Source organism: Xyrauchen texanus, chromosome 46 (assembly GCF_025860055.1).
Source record: "Xyrauchen texanus isolate HMW12.3.18 chromosome 46, RBS_HiC_50CHRs, whole genome shotgun sequence".
NCBI classification, from domain to species: Eukaryota; Metazoa; Chordata; class Actinopteri; order Cypriniformes; family Catostomidae; genus Xyrauchen; species Xyrauchen texanus.
In genome coordinates, this window is record NC_068321.1 from 27,192,631 (window position 1) to 27,211,579 (window position 18,949).

An 18,949-nucleotide genomic window follows, 5' to 3' on the forward strand; every position below is an offset into this window, starting at 1 on the left:
TGTGATTGGTGGAGCGTACAGTGCACTGATGTGCTCTCGTGTTGTCATGTCCTGTTTTTGTTTTTTTTGGGCTTGTTTAACTGCGCATGCATCATGCTGTTCTTTTACTAATACTTCCTTTTTGTTTTATTTCTCCTGGCTTTGCATTATTTCACAGTCAAACGTGGTTAAAAAGGTAAAGCTCTGTAACTTTGTGTGTTAGTGCGTGTTTGTCTTTAAGGAGTGTGGCACATCTCACTGCTCTGTATTTAAGGTGTGGTCAGACTAGACTTACCGTTTCAGTCACTAACATTCATATGCAAGTGTAAGCGGAGATGTTTTGTCTTTTGCATTCTGTGATTGGTTGTAAATACGTTGTAGATAATGCATGCTTAACGTTTTGTGTGACCACAGCTTCACTTGTTTATCTGTCGCTCATGCTCACATGATTCTCGTTCTAGGGTAAGGGGCGTTTACGCAAGAGTGGTCTACACACCCCCTCCCCGCCCATGAGCCCACAGATGGCTGAGAGGGAGGAGTCAGGTGATGAAGGGGCGGAGTCTGGGCTCAGCGAACCGCAGCAAGCAGCTATGCAACAGGAAGAAAGAGTTCTGACACAGCAGATAGAAACGCTGCAGAAAGAGAAGTTAGTTAACACCTGTTTGTCATTTAATCTTCCTCTGTCTAAGGCCTGTTTGAACTGTGCTTTATGTGTGTGTGTGTGTGTATAGGGAAGAGCTTACCTATGAGATGCTGGCTTTGGAGCCCAGAGCATCCGATGATGAAATGCTGGAGTCGGAAGCATCTATCGGGACAGCAGACAGCTCAGAAAACCTCATGGAAGCGGAAGGTGTGGTATCTGACCAGTGGGGTAACAACACTAATTAATTTGCTTATGCCTTTTCTTTTATTTATTTTTTTACTTAAAATTCCTTGACTTTGTTCACATGTGGTATCTGAAAACACACCAAAAAAATGGACAAGTTTCTGTACATTTTATTGGTTTTATTTCTCTTTGTTACACCTGTTGTGTTCCCGGTCAAAAATGACCGGCCATTGTAAATGTTCGTATTAGACTAAAAATACAGAAATATGAAGTGTTCAGGAGCATCCCAATCCTTAAATGAACACATATGAGGACAACATCGACAATAAAAAATTGTCGAAAAATAATTTAGTTGTTGAATGGTCGTTTGATCTCAATTAATGTAACATGAGATCTTTTGAAATGCTAATGATGACGCGGGAGATTAGCACTGCAGCTCGCGCTTGATTGAGGAGAGGAAGAAAGAACCGCTCACAGTCCAGACGCACTCCAAACAGATTAAGGTGATTGTAGATCGCAGTGTATGAGCGAATTATACTGCAAAAATACAAAATAAGTAAATACAGAAGTAGTGTCGTCGTGACGTGAAATAGCCGTACCGGTCGTTCCGCTTGAGCAAAACTTGGCTGTCAGATCGTCTAAAAACACCCGCCGTAATATCTTTAATGCATCCTTTATTAATGTTCAAATAGTAAGGAAGTGGTTTGTCTAAATAAACACAAACTCCTGAACAGTCAGAGCCGCGTGAGTTACAAACTTCTCCTGGTTGATACACTGTCTCGCGCGGAGATGCTCGTCCCTCGCAGCTAGATTATAACGTGATTGCTCTCAAGTAATGCATCTTGTTTTAAGGATTTTTAGATCATTTTAAATCATACAAGAATGGGATACAATAGGATGGCTTGTTACGACTTTTACTTCCTCTATGTTGTCAAGTTTGATCGTCATCTCTGCGCTCTGCCAAGGCCCGCGAGGAGCCCCAGCGGGGCCGATCCGGACCTCACTAAACCATCCAATCGGTAGTAGCGACGGGCGGTGTGTACAAACGGCAGGGACTTAATCAACACAAGCTTATGACCGGTGCTTACTGGGAATTCCTTGTTGATGGGAAATAGTTGCAATCCCCAGTCCTGATCACGAGTGGGGTTCAGCGGGTTACCAGCACCTCTCGGCGCAGGGTATACACACGCTGATCCACCCATTGTGGCATGCGTGCAGCCCCGGACATCTAAGGGCATCACAGACCTGTTATTGCACCATCTCATGTGGCTGAACGGCACTTGTCCCTATGAAGTTGGACACTGACCGCACGGGGCCGTATAACTATTTAGCATGCCGGAGTCTCGTTCGTTATCGGAATTAACCAGACAAATCGCTCCACCAACTAAGAACGGCCATGCACCAACACCCACATACAAAATGATAACAATAGGATTTTTTGCAGTGAATGAATTAAACAAAATATTTTGGTTTTCCTTATAATTCATTGAATGTCATTTAGAGATATTTTAAAAAGATGATTTTGTCCTCTTTATTGTTAGTAAGCACGTTTAATACATCCTTTTAAGGCACAAGCTTAATAATTGGTTAAGAGCTAACAATTAATCGTTTAAATATTCAGCGAATAATCGTTCTTATAATCGTTAGATTAATCGATTATCAAAATAAGCGTTAGTTGCATGCATTTAGCGCACTTTTGTGCATCTTCTTTCCATGCACACTCTTTGTGGAATATTTCAAGATCTATTAATCATCATATGTTATATTTGGGCTCGTTTGAATCTGGATAGTCTGCTGTAAGTTACGATATGTCATTGTCTATGTTATATGTATGTTTCAGGAAATAATGAGGAAAAACGTGACAAAAAGACACTTCTGTTTATTATATTTGTGTGTGTCTGAGGGAATTTCATCCACTAAAACTCACTGCACTTTGACCTCTGAGTGAAACACATTTGCTGATTGCATTCTACAAGTTGAGATCTCTCCAGTGATATATAACACATCTCATCTTTTTATGGTTTTACCAACTCTGGATATCATTTTTGTGATGACAAATTTGCAAATGATGAGAATGAAACCGTTCTTATTTTTAACATAATTAAAACACAACTCGAGGATTAATTGGTGTTTTACTAATAAGCCACCAGGTGATGTGGAAGTGTTCTCATGCTGTGCGGTTTGTTTCTCCATTTCAGAAAAAAGTCCCGGAGCGGTATCGGCTACACATTGGCGGAAACCAGAGTCCAAAGCCAGGCGAGGTTTACGGCGACAGCCTGAATCTCTGGACTCCGTAGACTCTGCCGTGGCATCACTCTCCTCCGTGGCGTCCATCCCTCACTATCGGTTCCGTTCATCCTCCTCGGGGCCTCTCTTTTCCTCGGGCTCTGCTGGAGGGGACTTGCACATTCTTCCTGACCGGGAGGACTCGGAACCGGCCAGCCTGACCACCCGATGTGCCTCCAGCTCAGAGAAAAACCGTCCGCGGCCCAGAGGAAACCGCAGCTGCCCACCAAAGTCCCGCGAGCCAGGCGAAGCTGGCGGCCGCCGAGAGAGCATGAATATGGTTCCGCTCAGCCGTTAGTGCTGTACGGAAGTAATGAATTTATGGTCTGACTTTGAGATGCCTCCTAGTGGCTGAAGCTGGTAGCGCGTGGCACTTTCAAAGTGGAAAGGTGACAAGAAACGTCAGACTTCAGTTTGGAAAAGTGGAACAGAAAGCCTTTAACTGGACAGATGTTTCCCTTCCAGCAAGCAAAATGGAAGGAAGAAAAAATGTAATGACTGACAAAAAAACCCTGATAACGATAATGAGAATTACTGGGTGTTGCAGTGAACGTCCCGATATCCACGACCTACTGACTGTAAAATGGACCAGCTGGACCGGTCCGGTTTTTTGCAACATATTCTAAGAATAGTTTAGAACAGGGAATGAACGATTTTTAACGCATAACGTCCATTTTCATGTTTACAGAACTGAGCCAATGAGAGGTCACGTGACTTCACTGACTGCATGCCGTATTGCTACCGTTTTGTTTTCACTCTCTGATTAAGAAAACCTTTGATAAAGTGCTAAATATGTAAAATATGATTTTATTATTGATATGGGTCAAAAGAATCGTGTGAATAGCTGAAATCTCTGTGCTGCTGGTCGACCTGTGAACATTTAATAACGTTTTTATTTTAAAAGCGTGTGAATCTGGTGTCTCTAGCTGTCTGTGTGTTGTGTCTTTAATTTATATAGGTGAATCTAATCTAGGTATCAACCCAAAACCAATAGAACAAAAACATGAAATTATATTTCCATAAAGAAAATGGAGCCTTTATTTAGGGCCATCAAGATTTTTGCGTTGTGGCATTATTTTCGTGACAATTAAGGACATTTCTGCACAAATATCTTTTTCAATGTTCCATAGATCCCATTATAATCAATGAAGCTGTCTACACTGGAAACGTCCGTTGTGGGGCATCACGTAACATAGTGGTAAACAAATGCCCGTTCTGTTGCCGACTGCAGAGCGACTCCAGCAGCTTGATCATCCCATTCGTCTGCTGTTTCTGGACTCTGATCTACATATTTAATCAATATTTTGTGTCTAACCACATGTTATGCGCAGCTTTAGCAACAATAACTTTACAATAATAATTAAACCAGTAAATTTCAGTTGAATAATTACAGTTATTTTCCGTTTAACGCTTGCTGAAGTCTACTCGAGCTCACAGCTGATTGGTCCGTGCTTTCACATGTTATTTACAGTAGATGTGTCCAAATGTTGTACTTTTAGAAGTTTTTTGGTCATGTTCATTCTCAACTGTACGGTACAGAGCCCCATAGAGGACAAGGCGGGAATATTTTTTCTGAAACAGATTTACGTTCCCTCATAACAGATTTACGTTCCCTCATAACAGATTTGCGCTCCCTACCAACAGTTTAGCGTTCCCTCATAACAGTTTAGCGTTCCCTACCAACAGTTTTGCGCTCCCTACCAACAGTTTTGCGCTCCCTCATAACAGTTTAGCGTTCCCTCATAACAGATTTGCGTTCCCTCCCAACAGTTTTGCGCTCCCTCATAACAGTTTAGCGTTCCCTCATAACAGTTTAGCGTTCCCTCATAACAGATTTGCGTTCCCTCCCAACAGTTTTGCGCTCCCTCCCAACAGTTTTGCGCTCCCTCCCAACAGTTTTGCGCTCCCTCCCAACAGTTTTGCGCTCCCTCCCAACAGTTTAGCACTCCCTCATAACAGTTTTGCGCTCCCTCATAACAGTTTAGCATTCCCTCATAACAGTTTAGCGTTCCCTCCCAACAGTTTTGCGCTCCTCATAACAGTTTTGCGCTCCCTACCAACAGTTTTGCGCTCCCTCCCGACAGTTTTGTGTTCCCTCCCGACAGTTTCACGCTCCCTCCAGACAGTTTCGCGCTCCCTCATAACAGTTTTGCGTTCCCTCATAACAGGTTTGCGCTCCCTCATAACAGGTTTGCGCTCCCTCATAACAGTTTAGCGCTCCCTCATAACAGGTTTGCGCTCCCTCCCAACAGTTTAGCACTCCCTCATAACAGTTTAGCGCTACCTCATAACAGGTTTGCGCTCCCTCTTAACAGTTTTGCGCTCCCTCATAACAGGTTTGCGCTCCCTCATAACAGGTTTGCGCTCCCTCATAACAGTTTAGACCTCCCTCATAACAGTTTAGCGCTCCCTCATAACAGTTTAGCGCTCCCTACCAACAGTTTTGCGCTCCCTCCCGACAGTTTTGCGTTCCCTCCCGACAGTTTCGCGCTCCCTCATAACAGTTTCGCGCTCCCTCATAACAGTTTTGCGTTCCCTCCCAACAGTTTTGCGCTCCCTCATAACAGGTTTGCGCTCCCTCATAACAGTTTAGCGCTCCCTCATAACAGGTTTGCACTCCCTCCCAACAGTTTAGCACTCCCTCATAACAGTTTAGCGCTCCCTCATAACAGGTTTGCGCTCCCTCTTAACAGTTTTGCGCTCCCTCATAACAGGTTTGCGCTCCCTCATAACAGTTTAGCGCTCCCTCATAACAGGTTTGCGCTCCCTCCCAACAGTTTAGCGCTCCCTCATAACAGTTTAGCGCTCCCTCATAACAGGTTTGCGCTCCCTCTTAACAGTTTTGCGCTCCCTCATAACAGGTTTGCGTTCCCTCATAACAGTTTAGCGTTCCCTCATAACAGGTTTGCGCTCCCTCATAACAGTTTTGCGCTCCTTCATAACAGTTTAGTGTTCCCTCCCAACAGTTTTGCGCTCCCTCATAACAGTTTTGTGTTCCCTCATAACAGTTTTGCGCTCCCTCCCAACAGTTTTGCGCTCCTTCATAACAGTTTAGTGTTCCCTCCCAACAGTTTTGCACTCCCTCATAACAGTTTAGCGTTCCCTCATAACAGTTTTGCGTTCCCTCATAACAGGTTTGCGTTCCCTCATAACAGTTTAGCGTTCCCTCATAACAGGTTTGCGCTCCCTCCCAACAGTTTTGCGTTCCCTCATAACAGTTTAGCGTTCCCTCATAACAGTTTTGCGTTCCCTCATAACAGGTTTGCGTTCCCTCATAACAGTTTAGCGTTCCCTCATAACAGGTTTGCGCTCCCTCCCAACAGTTTTGCGTTCCCTCATAACAGTTTTGCGTTCCCTCATAACAGTTTTGCGTTCCCTCATAACAGGTTTGCGTTCCCTCATAACAGGTTTGCGTTCCCTTATAACAGTTTTGCGTTCCCTCATAACAGGTTTGCGTTCCCTTATAACAGTTTTGCGTTCCCTCATAACAGTTTTGCGTTCCCTCATAACAGGTTTGCGTTCCCTCATAACAGGTTTGCGTTCCCTTATAACAGTTTTGCGTTCCCTCATAACAGGTTTGCGTTCCCTTATAACAGATTTGCGTTCCTCATAACAGGTTTGCGTTCCCTTATAACAGTTTAGCGTTCCCTCATAACAGGTTTGCGCTCCCTCCCAACAGTTTTGCGTTCCCTCATAACAGTTTTGCGTTCCCTCATAACAGGTTTGCGTTCCCTCATAACAGGTTTGCGTTCCCTTATAACAGTTTTGCGTTCCCTCATAACAGGTTTGCGTTCCCTTATAACAGTTTTGCGTTCCCTCATAACAGGTTTGCGTTCCCTCATAACAGGTTTGCGTTCCCTTATAACAGTTTTGCGTTCCCTCATAACAGGTTTGCGTTCCCTTATAACAGTTTTGCGTTCCCTCATAACAGGTTTGCGTTCCCTTATAACAGTTTTGCGTTCCCTCATAACAGTTTTGCGTTCCCTCATAACAGTTTAGCGTTCCCTCATAACAGTTTTGCGTTCCCTCATAACAGTTTAGCGTTCCCTCATAACAGGTTTGCGTTCCCTCATAACAGGTTTGCGTTCCCTTATAACAGTTTTGCGTTCCCTCATAACAGGTTTGCGTTCCCTTATAACAGTTTTGCGTTCCCTCATAACAGTTTTGCGTTCCCTCATAACAGTTTAGCGTTCCCTCATAACAGGTTTGCGCTCCCTCATAACAGTTTTGCGCTCCCTCATAACAGTTTAGTGTTCCCTCATAACAGGTTTGCGTTCCCTCATAACAGTTTTGCGCTCCCTCCCAACAGTTTTAAAAGTAACTAGCTTATTTGCAATGAAAATAATGTCACTATTTCAAAATATCTTAAATGGTCCTCTCAAACAGACTTTTGGGTGAAATATGAGCTGGACTTGTTCTTGACTGGTTTTGTGAGATTCATCCGTATGTTTTTGATTTGTTTTTGGGTTTTTTTGGTTCCAGAAACACATTTTCTTTTCAGATGAAAAGCAAAAGGGACGAATAGTCTGACAGATGCAGAACCTCAAAGGTGTTATTACACAATTCTCTACTGTAGTTTCACGTACTATTGTTATCCGGCCTCCTCTTCCCCCCCATCAGTGTTACGTGCAAGTAAATCAGGACTATATTTATGATGTCATGATCATTTTTTTTTTTTTTTTTTTTGTGAATTGCTTTTTTAAAAGTATATTGTGTTTTATACATGCTGATATTTTATTGTGATTTCAAGTATAAATATATTTTAAGGTATATTATTTCACTGTGCCATTTGGAGTCCCAAATGAAAATAATAATAATTAAAAGGAAATTATCTATCTCAAACCTTTATATACAGGGTTCCCTGCCTCTGATTTGTACCGTTTAAAAGCATCCAGCTTTGGATTGGACAATGATGCACATTTAGGCTATAACAGTATATAGTAAACGCAATTATATATAACATAAGGAAGAAAAACTCTAGATATTAAATATGAATTATGCTATTTATGTCCAGGGAATGTCTCTCCAGAAGCTGTTTACTCTTTTTGATGTACTGTTGCAGACATCAATGTCATGTTGTTTATCAGTCATAGTTTATAGAAAGAAACATCACTACTATGGTGCAATATAACAAGAGACATTATGCTATGTTTACTATATCGGGGTACTATAACCATAAGTCCGCTACCGCTCAAAACAGGAAGTAAGAAGGAAACGGTTGTTTGTTGCGTCCTGCATACATGAATGTAATCACTGTAGCATGTCACGCTATTGTTAAACTTTCTCTTTTACAGTCATTGTATTTAAGGTCACTCGTAAGGCCAGAAACATACTCGACACAAGTACGCAAGCGCAAATGTTTGGCCCATGTGTGTTCTTGCATTGCTGTGGCTGTAACACACTTTTAATACTCAAGGGGGCGATAGAGTTAGGATCAAATACCTTTAAACTCAATGTGTTGTTTCGATAGCTAGCCACAAACTTGTCGATGGTTTATCAAACTTTAACTAGCTCAAAAAAAAGGTCATTTTCTTTATAAAAAAGCTAAAGTCGTGGTTTCGGTGAGGCACTTATAGTGGAAGTGAATGGGGCCAATCCGTAAACGTAAAAGTGTAGCAATTGTACAACGTCGTATTAAACAAACGTAAACAACTTATCATGCTCAAGTAATACTCGAGTATTAACAGAAGAATTAATGTAAGTGTTATTATCAAATTAAAAGCCAAAAAATGGCCCCATTGACTTCCATTGTAAGTGTCTCACTGGAACCTCGATATAAATGTGTTACATTTGTAACATTATGCCACAAATGGCGTCGACTGAGCTCAACTTGAATCAGTATATTCCTTTAAAATGCAAGGACGCATGAAACCGAGCTTACGTAGCCAGACGCAGCTTGCATACAGTGTGTTTACGTGTCTCACGAGTACATGTTAAAAAATAAATAAAAAAGGAAATATAATTTTTTAAAGAGATGTATTATCTTATTTTGACGTTTGTTTTAAGTTGAATGATCCTGCTTTTGTGTTTCTTGAAAACTAATTTGTGCTTTGGGGTTTTCTGTGTGTTTGCGCCTCGTGAGGACAGTTGTAAACGGTGCAATTTGTGTGTTTTATTTTTATTGTGTAAATCAATGTGTAAGGATGTAAAAATAAGTATAGCATTGTCTTATTAAAATATATATATATAAAAATAATAAACCTGAACCGTGTTTTTGTTTCTCGGTCCAAGAAGAGACTTCGGCTAATCACATTCGGTGTTTGCATCAGTGGCGTAACCAAGGGTGGGCCGTGGTGGGCCTGAGCCCACCCAAATTAGACCCGGGCCCACCCAGAATATTAGAGGTCTTTCATTGACTGCAAATATATATGAATAAAACAATGCATAAATTCAGATTTCTGAAAGTGTTAAAGAAATATTTCAATGTGCCACTTCTCTGACATTAAGTAAAATTTGGTTAAACGAAAATGTAGCCCGTCCGTTTCTATAGAGGCCCACCTAAAAGTAATTTTCTACGCCCTTGTTGAAGCTTCAAAACAAGTTATGACTCGTAAGTGCATGAAAGAGCAATTCTCCTTTTGTGTTCCACTAAAATACTTTCGATCTTCATTTGAACGATCTCGATATCGATTCTTAAACTCTATGCACAACCCTCTTCTACTATGAGTCACTCGCATTTGCAACCAAATTTCGTGCTATATGACTAAAATGTGTGTATTTGGCAACTTTCTTGTAAATGTTTAGATTTTACTCAGCAGGGAATGAATTGTGTTGTGCAGATGAGAGAGTCTCATTAACATGCGCTCATTTAAAGACGCTGTATACAGAAATTCCAGTTTTCTTAAAGAGACAGTACCGGTTTTCTTAAGGAGACAGAACCGGTTTTCTTAAGGAGACAGAACCGGTTTTCTTAAGGAGACAGAACCGGTTTTCTTAAAGAGACAGAACCGGTTTTCTTAAGGAGACAGTCCCGGTTTTCTTAAGGAGACAGTCCCGGTTTTCTTAAGGAGACAGTCCCGGTTTTCTTAAGGAGACAGTACCGGTTTTCTTAAGGAGACAGTCCCGGTTTTCTTAAGGAGACAGTACCGGTTTTCTTAAGGAGACAGTCCCGGTTTTCTTAAGGAGACAGTCCCGGTTTTCTTAAGGAGACAGAACTGGTTTTCTTAAAGAGACAGAACCGGTTTTCTTAAGGAGACAGAACTGGTTTTCTTAAAGAGACAGAACCGGTTTTCTTAAGGAGACAGAACTGGTTTTCTTAAAGAGACAGAACCGGTTTTCTTAAGGAGACAGTCCCGGTTTTCTTAAGGAGACAGTCCCGGTTTTCTTAAGGAGACAGTACCGGTTTTCTTAAGGAGACAGTCCCGGTTTTCTTAAGGAGACAGTACCGGTTTTCTTAAGGAGACAGTCCCGGTTTTCTTAAGGAGACAGTCCCGGTTTTCTTAAGGAGACAGAACTGGTTTTCTTAAAGAGACAGAACCGGTTTTCTTAAGGAGACATTCCCGGTTTTCTTAAGGAGACAGAACCGGTTTTCTTAAGGAGACAGAACCGGTTTTCTTAAAGAGACAGAACCGGTTTTCTTAAGGAGACAGAACCAGTTTTCTTAAGGAGACAGTCCCGGTTTTCTTAAAGAGACAGAACCGGTTTTCTTAAGGAGACAGTCCCGGTTTTCTTAAGGAGACAGTCCCGGTTTTCTTAAGGAGACAGAACCGGTTTTCTTAAGGAGACAGTCCCGGTTTTCTTAAGGAGACAGAACCGGTTTTCTTAAAGAGACAGAACCGGTTTTCTTAAGGAGACAGAACCGGTTTTCTTAAGGAGACAGAACCGGTTTTCTTAAAGAGACAGAACCGGTTTTCTTAAGGAGACAGTCCCGGTTTTCTTAAGGAGACAGTCCCGGTTTTCTTAAGGAGACAGAACCGGTTTTCTTAAAGAGACAGTCCCGGTTTTCTTAAGGAGACAGTCCCGGTTTTCTTAAGGAGACAGAACCGGTTTTCTTAAAGAGACAGAACCGGTTTTCTTAAGGAGACAGTCCCGGTTTTCTTAAGGAGACAGTCCCGGTTTTCTTAAGGAGACAGAACCGGTTTTCTTAAAGAGACAGAACCGGTTTTCTTAAGGAGACAGTCCCGGTTTTCTTAAGGAGACAGAACCGGTTTTCTTAAAGAGACAGAACCGGTTTTCTTAAGGAGACAGTCCCGGTTTTCTTAAGGAGACAGAATCGGTTTTCTTAAAGAGACAGAACCGGTTTTCTTAAAGAGACAGAACCGGTTTTCTTAAGGAGACAGTCCCGGTTTTCTTAAGGAGACAGTCCCGGTTTTCTTAAAGAGACAGAACCGGTTTTCTTAAGGAGACAGTCCCGGTTTTCTTAAGGAGACAGTCCCGGTTTTTAGTACATGTTCAACAAATCAGTGTAAATACCTGTAAATAGTGCAAAACAATTAAATAAACATGGATCAAAATATAATATATGCAATATAATATCATATTTATTGATTAAATACATTGCTTTGTTAAAAGCTAAAATGTGAGCAAAATGATGAAAAACGAATAAAATATAATTACTGAATATGTTCATAGAAGTTAGAAGTTCCCCTGTATTTCATATGTAAGCACATGGAACATTATAATTAAAGTAGATCCATCTGTATCAATATTCAGCCCTACAAAGTGACTCACAGTACATTGTACAAAACCCAGGATTATATATTTTGTAAATAATAAAGTCCTATTGTACTGTATTATGATTTACAGTAGTACCAATATTTTGGAAGGAATAAATTCTATGTGAATTCTTTTAATCAGTGTAAAAAGAGTCTCTAAAAAACAGTCTTTATTTATTTTGTTGTCGGTGCTAGTTACGGTATATTTGCTGTAATTTGACGACTCTCCTTGATATTTTTAACCCTTGTGCATCAATAAAGAAACGTTACTCGGAGGTCATTAGTGGACAAAAAAATGCCATAATAATAATAATATATACTAACATTATTTCCAATTTCACAATCTTAGATTTTTAACCAACATCAGTCCTGATCATGACGACCAAATATCCATTTTCAGGATTTTAACCTGTTAAATGCCAGATTGTTTACATAATGCCACTGTTGTTTTTTTACACCCACACACACACACACACACACACACTCACCTAAAGGATTATTAGGAACACCTGTTCAATTTCTCATTAATGCAATTATCTAATCAACCAATCACATGGCAGTTGCTTCAATGCATTTAGGGGTGTGGTCCTGGTCAAGATAATCTCCTGAACTCCAAACTGAATGTCAGAATGGGAAAGAAAGGTGATTTAAGTAATTTTGAGCGTGGCATGGTTGTTGGTGCCAGACGGGCCGGTCTGAGTATTTCACAATCTGCTCAGTTACTGGGATTTTCACGCACAACCATTTCTAGGGTTTACAAAGAATGGTGTGAAAAGGAAAAACATCCAGTATGCGGCAGTCCTGTGGGCTGAAAATGCCTTGTTGATGCTAGAGGTCAGAGGACAATGGGCCGACTGATTCAAGCTGATAGAAGAGCAACTTTGCCTGAAATAACCACTCGTTACAACCGAGGTATGCAGCAAAGCATTTGTGAAGCCACAACACGCACAACCTTGAGGCGGATGGGCTACAACAGCAGAAGACCCCACCGGGTATCACTCATCTCCACTACAAATAGGAAAAAGAGGCTACAATTTGCAAGAGCTCACCAAAATTGGACAGTTGAAGACTGGAAAAATGTTGCCTGGTCTGATGAGTCTCGATTTCTGTTGAGACATTCAGATGGTCGAGTCAGAATTTGGTGTAAACAGAATGAGAACATGGATCCATCATGCCTTGTTACCACTGTGCAGGCTGGTGGTGGTGGTGTAATGGTGTGGGGGATGTTTTCTTGGCACACTTTAGGCCCCTTAGTGCCAATCGGGCATCGTTTAAATGCCACGGCCTACCTGAACATTGTTTCTGACCATGTCCATCCCTTTATGGCCACCATGTACCCATCCTCTGATGGCTACTTCCAGCAGGATAATGCACCATGTCACAAAGCTCGAATCATTTCAAATTGGTTTCTTGAACATGACAATGAGTTCACTGTACTAAAATGGCCCCCACAGTCACCAGATCTCAACCCAATAGAGCATCTTTGGGATGTGGTGGAACAGGAGCTTCGTGCCCTGGATGTGCATCCCACGAATCTCCATCAACTGCAAGATGCTATCCTATCAATATGGGCCAACATTTCTAAAGAATGCTTTCAGCACCTTGTTGAATCAATGCCACGTAGAATTAAGGCAGTTCTGAAGGCGAAAGGGGGTCAAACACAGTATTAGTATGTGTTCCTAATAATCCTTTAGGTGAGTGTACACACACCCACACACACACATACACACATACATATATATACACACACACATACATACATATACACACACACACGCACACATACATATACACACACACATACACACACACACACACATACAGACATACACAAATACACACACATACACACCGACACACATACATACATACACACACACATAGACACACACAGACACACGCATACACACACACATACAGACACACATGGACACACACATACACATACAGACACACACATACACACACAATTGTATCTGCATCATGTATTCAGTTGTCCTGCAGGTCTCTATAATACAGTAAACAGAGAATAGAGGAAAAGCTTGTATTTGCTCCATAGACTAAACATGAGAAAAATGGCGCCATCTGGTGGAAAATATAAAGATTTCAATTCTGTAGCCAGGACTTCAAAATAAAAGTATAATATAATAGAATTCATGATTGTATGCTTTAATGGCACTGGGATCAAATATTGCAGTTTTAATGGGTTTCAATGGGGAAATTGTTTTTCTGAAGGTCCTGAATATAGCTATTTTCTGTAGCCTACACCGTGTATTATAGATGTATTATAGGAACTGAGGTTGAACTATCAAAATTCCCCCAAAAATACACACCTTTGGCAATATTTATGCCGTATAAAATGATCGGGGAAAAAACATGAAAAAAGACAGATATGTCCAGAAGGCGACACAAGGGTTAAAAAATATAGTGATTCATCATCGGCGTCACTGAGAAACGAAACTGATCTGAAACACGGAACTGAGGGCGTGTGAAAGAGAAAATTAAATCAGACTTTAATCAGAAAACAGTCCGTGTTTGATCATGTGTTTCATTAATCCGATCTCTTTCCTCACGCGACTCTTCTACTGGAGCATGCGCGGTAAGTTCCCGCATTTTCTCTTTATGTTGGTCAGTAACGTTAAAACAAAAGCCTGTTTGTGTTGTGAATGAACCCAAGAATACACAGTTAACCTGTAGAAACGATGGGGTTTTGTCACAGCTATTGTAAAGGATATAAACTATAATCAGTCAATGATGAATAACGTGTTTATATAATATATGTAATGTGTATGTAAATGATGAAAGATGAATCATACATGTCCATACTTAATCTAAATATTAGTTATTGTTCCTACCGAGTAAGAAGTGTCCGAATCTTTCTGCCATTTTCCTTTTTGTTGTTGTTTTTGGGAAATCTGTGGTTACCATGGTGATGTTTAGCTCACTGTTTACATGTTTGTTTGTTTTCATGTGTTTTGACAGGTAAAACCATGAATATTGACATGAGTATTGACGAGGAGACAGCTGTGTTCTTTGACCTGGAGACGACAGGACTCGGTACGTTCAACTCTATTTAACTCTATAGAAATGAAATTAAGCTAATGGAAGATCCTGAATAACTACAGAGAAATTAGTCTGTTTAGTTTACTTTATCGCCTATATGGTGTAGTAACACTTTCATAAATGCTTAAAAAACATTCACAAATATTACATATTAAATAAAGAGTTTATTGGATATAATGTACATTCAAAAAGTTAGAAATGTTAAGAAACGGTTTCATATTTTCATATATATGAATATTATAATATGTATGAATTGCGATCTGGCATAAATTGTTTGTGAATTATTCATGAGGAATTATAAAGTGTTACTGTAGATGTAGCTTTAAAGGTACGACTGTGTATGGTGATGTGTGTGTGTGTGTGTATATATATATATTATCATGAATTATTTAAAATGTTTAATGTAATTTAAATGTGAAAAATGTAAATCAAACTTATGGGTATTTATTTATTAACAGAAATGTAACACACACACACACACACACACACACAAATACAGTGTGCTATAATACAGGTATTGTAAAAATAAATAACATTTTAAATTAAATTTTTATTTTTAAATTTTAAAGCTCACCATTCACACATACTGTGGACTAATTGCAAAAAATTGGTCTAATTATTTTTTAGAGAACCTCCCAAATAATAAAAAGTCTCCAATTATTCATAAATAATATTGTATGTGTTTATAATCTTATGATAAACAAAAGTTTGGAAAATAATAATACATAATTTTGTAAACATGTAATTCTGGTTCTGTTCACTCGACCTCACTTTGAAAAATCTAATTTTATTCCACTAGATGTCAGAAAACACTAGAAAAATATTGTTTTCTCTCTCACATTCCATCACAATATACAGATGTGAACTGTAGGGGGTGCTGTAACACATTATACCCCTCACAGATGTGAACTGTAGGGGGTGCTCTAACACATTATACCCCTCACAGATGTGAACTGTAGGGGGCGCTCTAACACATTTTACCCCTCACAGATGTGAACTGTAGGGGGCGCTCTAACACATTTTACCCCTCACAGATGTGAACTGTAGGGGGCGCTCTAACACATTTCAGCTCGTTCATAGACATTCAGTCTAATGTTCAGTTCAGGCAACACCCTCATTATTTCATTGTATATCTCGGCCTCTGAGTGGACTACAAGCTCAATATAGGTGTCATTAGAAAGCTGAGATCCTCCCCTTTGTGAAGATATTATATAAATATTAAATCAAAAACATAAATAGTCGATATAATTGTAAAAATGTTGATTTATTTTGCATGTTTTTCCTTCTGGATGGCATATTTTGTTCTGGACATCTCAGATATATCATTGGATTATTCACACAAACAATCTCACACACAAGTAAACAATGACTCATTTATTAGAGAACTTCCTAAGATAAAAGCAGATATAAAGTTATTAGATATTTGGGGTTTACAGCAGCAGTTATCAGAGAATAAAAGTGACGTTTCTGGTGGTTGACTTACAGAAATCATATTTTACTTTGTGATTATTTGGAAGATCTTTTGAACTGTGTTATTAGTGCAACAAAATAAACTATACAGTCACATTCCTGAGAATGAGATCTTTCATTTGATATATATCTTGTGCATTTATGTGCTGAGTGAAAGACTTTAATTGTCATATAAATATTTTACACATTACCTCTAGGGGGCGCTCATTTTCAACACAAATGTTTTGAGGACTTATTTTATGTAACATAAATTCAGAAACGGGGCTGGACTGGGATTTTACATGGCAACTGTCATGTTGACAGATTTTACATGTTCGCTGTCCTTTTCTGCACATCCCAGCACCGTTTTGTGCTCCATTCTGCGTAACGCAGCGGCTCATTTTAGCTTATCGCGACTGATGACCAGTCCGCCCCTGATCGGCCCCAAAGTGCGTCGGCCCACCGGGAAAATACCCGGTATGCCAGATTACCAGTCCAGCCCTGTTCAGAATTGATGGTTATTTCTGAAAAGTTCAGTTTCTAAGCTTTCAAATGACACCTCATATGCCTGACTTATGTGTACTTTAAGTGTAAACATTTTGTTGCGATATAGCGCCCTCTTTTGAACGTGCCGGCGGGTTCATTGAGTATAAAGTTAACGGAATATTCCGGGTTCAACACGAGTTCAGCTCAGTCGACAGCATTTGAGGCATAATGTATTTCGACTCGTTCCTCCTTTTCTTTAACAAAAGCACAAATGTGTGTTGCAGTGCGACACTTATAATGGAAGTCAATGGGGAAATTTTTGGAGGTTTAAAGGCAGAAAGTGACGTTTATAATTTTATAAAAGCACTTACAATAATTCTTCTGTTAAACTTGTGTATTATTTAAGCTGTAAAGTTGCTTAAATCATCATTTTAACTGGATTAACAGCGTTTAGTCGCCATGGCAACCGAGATTTTTCCACGTGCCTATGGGCACAAACATACTAAAAGCAGTCGAAAGTGAGAGGACGTTTCTTTTTTGCATAGAAAAGGAGGTACGACTCAGATGCTGTGCATTGACCTTGAATTGACCTTGCAATATTCCTTGATGTTAATGGCAGATACTCACAATACGACATAATCACAGATTGTGTGTTGTATGTGATGATTACCCATAAAACCATCTTTCTGTTTTATAGACACTACTGTATGTCACATCGTGCAACTGTCTGCCATCAGCCGGGACAAAACTTTTAACGCCTACATCGTGCCTCGCCGCAGTATGACAGAAGAGCCTCTAAAGTCACGGGTCTCACTGTAGAAGGTGGAGCTCTGCACTTATACCGGCGACGTATGCGCACCGTCCCTCTCCGACAGGCTCTGGCAGACTTTATCTCCTTCCTCAAAACCTTCAACAGACCCTTTCTGGTGGGACACAACAGCAAACGCTTCGACTGGCCCATCCTGAGCCGGACTCTGCGTCAGCTTGACCTGCTGGAGGAGTTTCAGAGCGTCGTGTCCAGCTGTGTGGACACTCTGAGTTTGAGTCGAGAGATGTTTCAACTGGAGAGATACTCGCAGCCGTTTCTCGTCCAGCATTTCCTCGCGTCAGTCGTGACGGCTCATGATGCCACTGAGGACGTGAGAACACTACAAGATCTTTATGGAGTCTGGAAACCCGGCAAAGATCTCGTGAACAAGCACAAAATAATCCTGTAATGGCCTCAATACCCGTTACAGGCGGAGCTCGTACTGATTGTACTGCCTGTTTACGGGATCAAAATCATGTCAAAAGTATTACGGTCACGGATCAAAAATAACAAGCATGAATCAAAAATATAAACACATTTCAAATATGCTGCAAAAAGAACAATAGAAAAATTCAATCACGTTTCTGTTATTTTACTGTTTTTTGTGCTCTCGGACAATTTTGCTCATTTTTGTACATTTACGCTGTATTTATCTTTGCTTTGGTTTCCGAGTTCTGCGCTTGGTTTTGCAAAACTTGTGAGTTTTATGTAAATCAGGGGGCGTTTTGGGTCCCCATTGGTCCACTAGTTCTTGATAGACAGCTCCTCCTCTAATCATTGGAAGAGTGGCGGTGACATCACTCCAGTCAGTGCTGGACTAGGAACAGAAATCAGCCTGTGATTTTACATGGCAACTGGCCCAAACGTTGTTGGGAGGGGGGTAATATGCGCATATTGCGGCGCCATTTTGTGGTCTGTTCTGCATAATGCGGCGGCTCATTTTAGCTTATCGTGGCCCATTCTTCAGCCAACCCACCGGCCCGCTCGGTTCTCCCGATGGCCAGTCACCCCCTGATTGGGCGTCGGCCCACCGGAAAAATGCCCGGTATGCCATATTACCAGTCACCCCCTGATTGGGCATCGGCCCACCGGAAAAGTGCCCGGTATGCCAGATTACCAGTCACCCCCTGATTGGGCATCGGCCCATCGGAAAAATGCCCGGTATGCCAGATTACCAGTCACCCCCTGATTGGGCATCGGCCCATCGGAAAAATGCCCGGTATGCCAGATTACCAGGCCAGCCCTGACTCTCTAGGACACAATGTGTTGTCCGAGTAGAGCGAGTCTTTAGTTTCGGCATGATTTAAGACTTCCTTGTTTGTAGGTTATTGTCTGCATATCTAATAAAACAAGTCAGGGTTGGTGAGGATGTTTGATGCATGTTTTTACTACCGGTGC

General features: G+C 40.8%; 3 protein-coding genes across 5 annotated transcripts in view; all 3 read left to right on the forward strand.

Annotated features, from left to right (window-relative positions):
• The window catches only part of myo9ab (myosin IXAb), an 82,684-nt gene extending 77,556 nt beyond the window's left edge, over nt 1–5,128 (forward strand). Inside the window, exons 41-44 of one of the 3 annotated variants that reach the window (XM_052119567.1) lie at nt 158–175; nt 441–625; nt 711–850; nt 3,004–5,128. In XM_052119567.1, coding sequence (XP_051975527.1) covers nt 158–175; nt 441–625; nt 711–850; nt 3,004–3,389 — 729 coding nt within the window. In that variant the 3' untranslated portion in view covers nt 3,390–5,128. The remainder of the gene's footprint in view (nt 1–157; nt 176–440; nt 626–710; nt 851–3,003) is intronic. The other 2 variants (XM_052119568.1, XM_052119569.1) reach the window with 2 other exon arrangements.
• On the forward strand, nt 4,604–8,998 carry LOC127638294 (uncharacterized). Its single transcript, XM_052119766.1, has 5 exons — nt 4,604–4,624; nt 5,093–5,658; nt 5,932–5,994; nt 6,415–6,666; nt 6,708–8,998. The coding sequence occupies exons 1-5, from the start codon at nt 4,604–4,606 to the stop codon at nt 7,414–7,416; spliced, it is 1,611 nt and encodes a 536-aa protein (XP_051975726.1). The 3' UTR covers nt 7,417–8,998.
• Nucleotides 8,999–14,199: 5,201 nt separating this feature from the next.
• Nucleotides 14,200–17,849, forward strand: plex9.1 (PML-like exon 9.1). The gene is made up of 3 exons (XM_052119619.1): nt 14,200–14,344; nt 14,728–14,802; nt 17,441–17,849. Exons 1-3 carry the CDS (start codon nt 14,287–14,289, stop codon nt 17,560–17,562), a joined length of 255 nt encoding a protein of 84 aa, XP_051975579.1. The 5' UTR covers nt 14,200–14,286; the 3' UTR covers nt 17,563–17,849.
• Nucleotides 17,850–18,949: the final 1,100 nt, after the last annotated feature.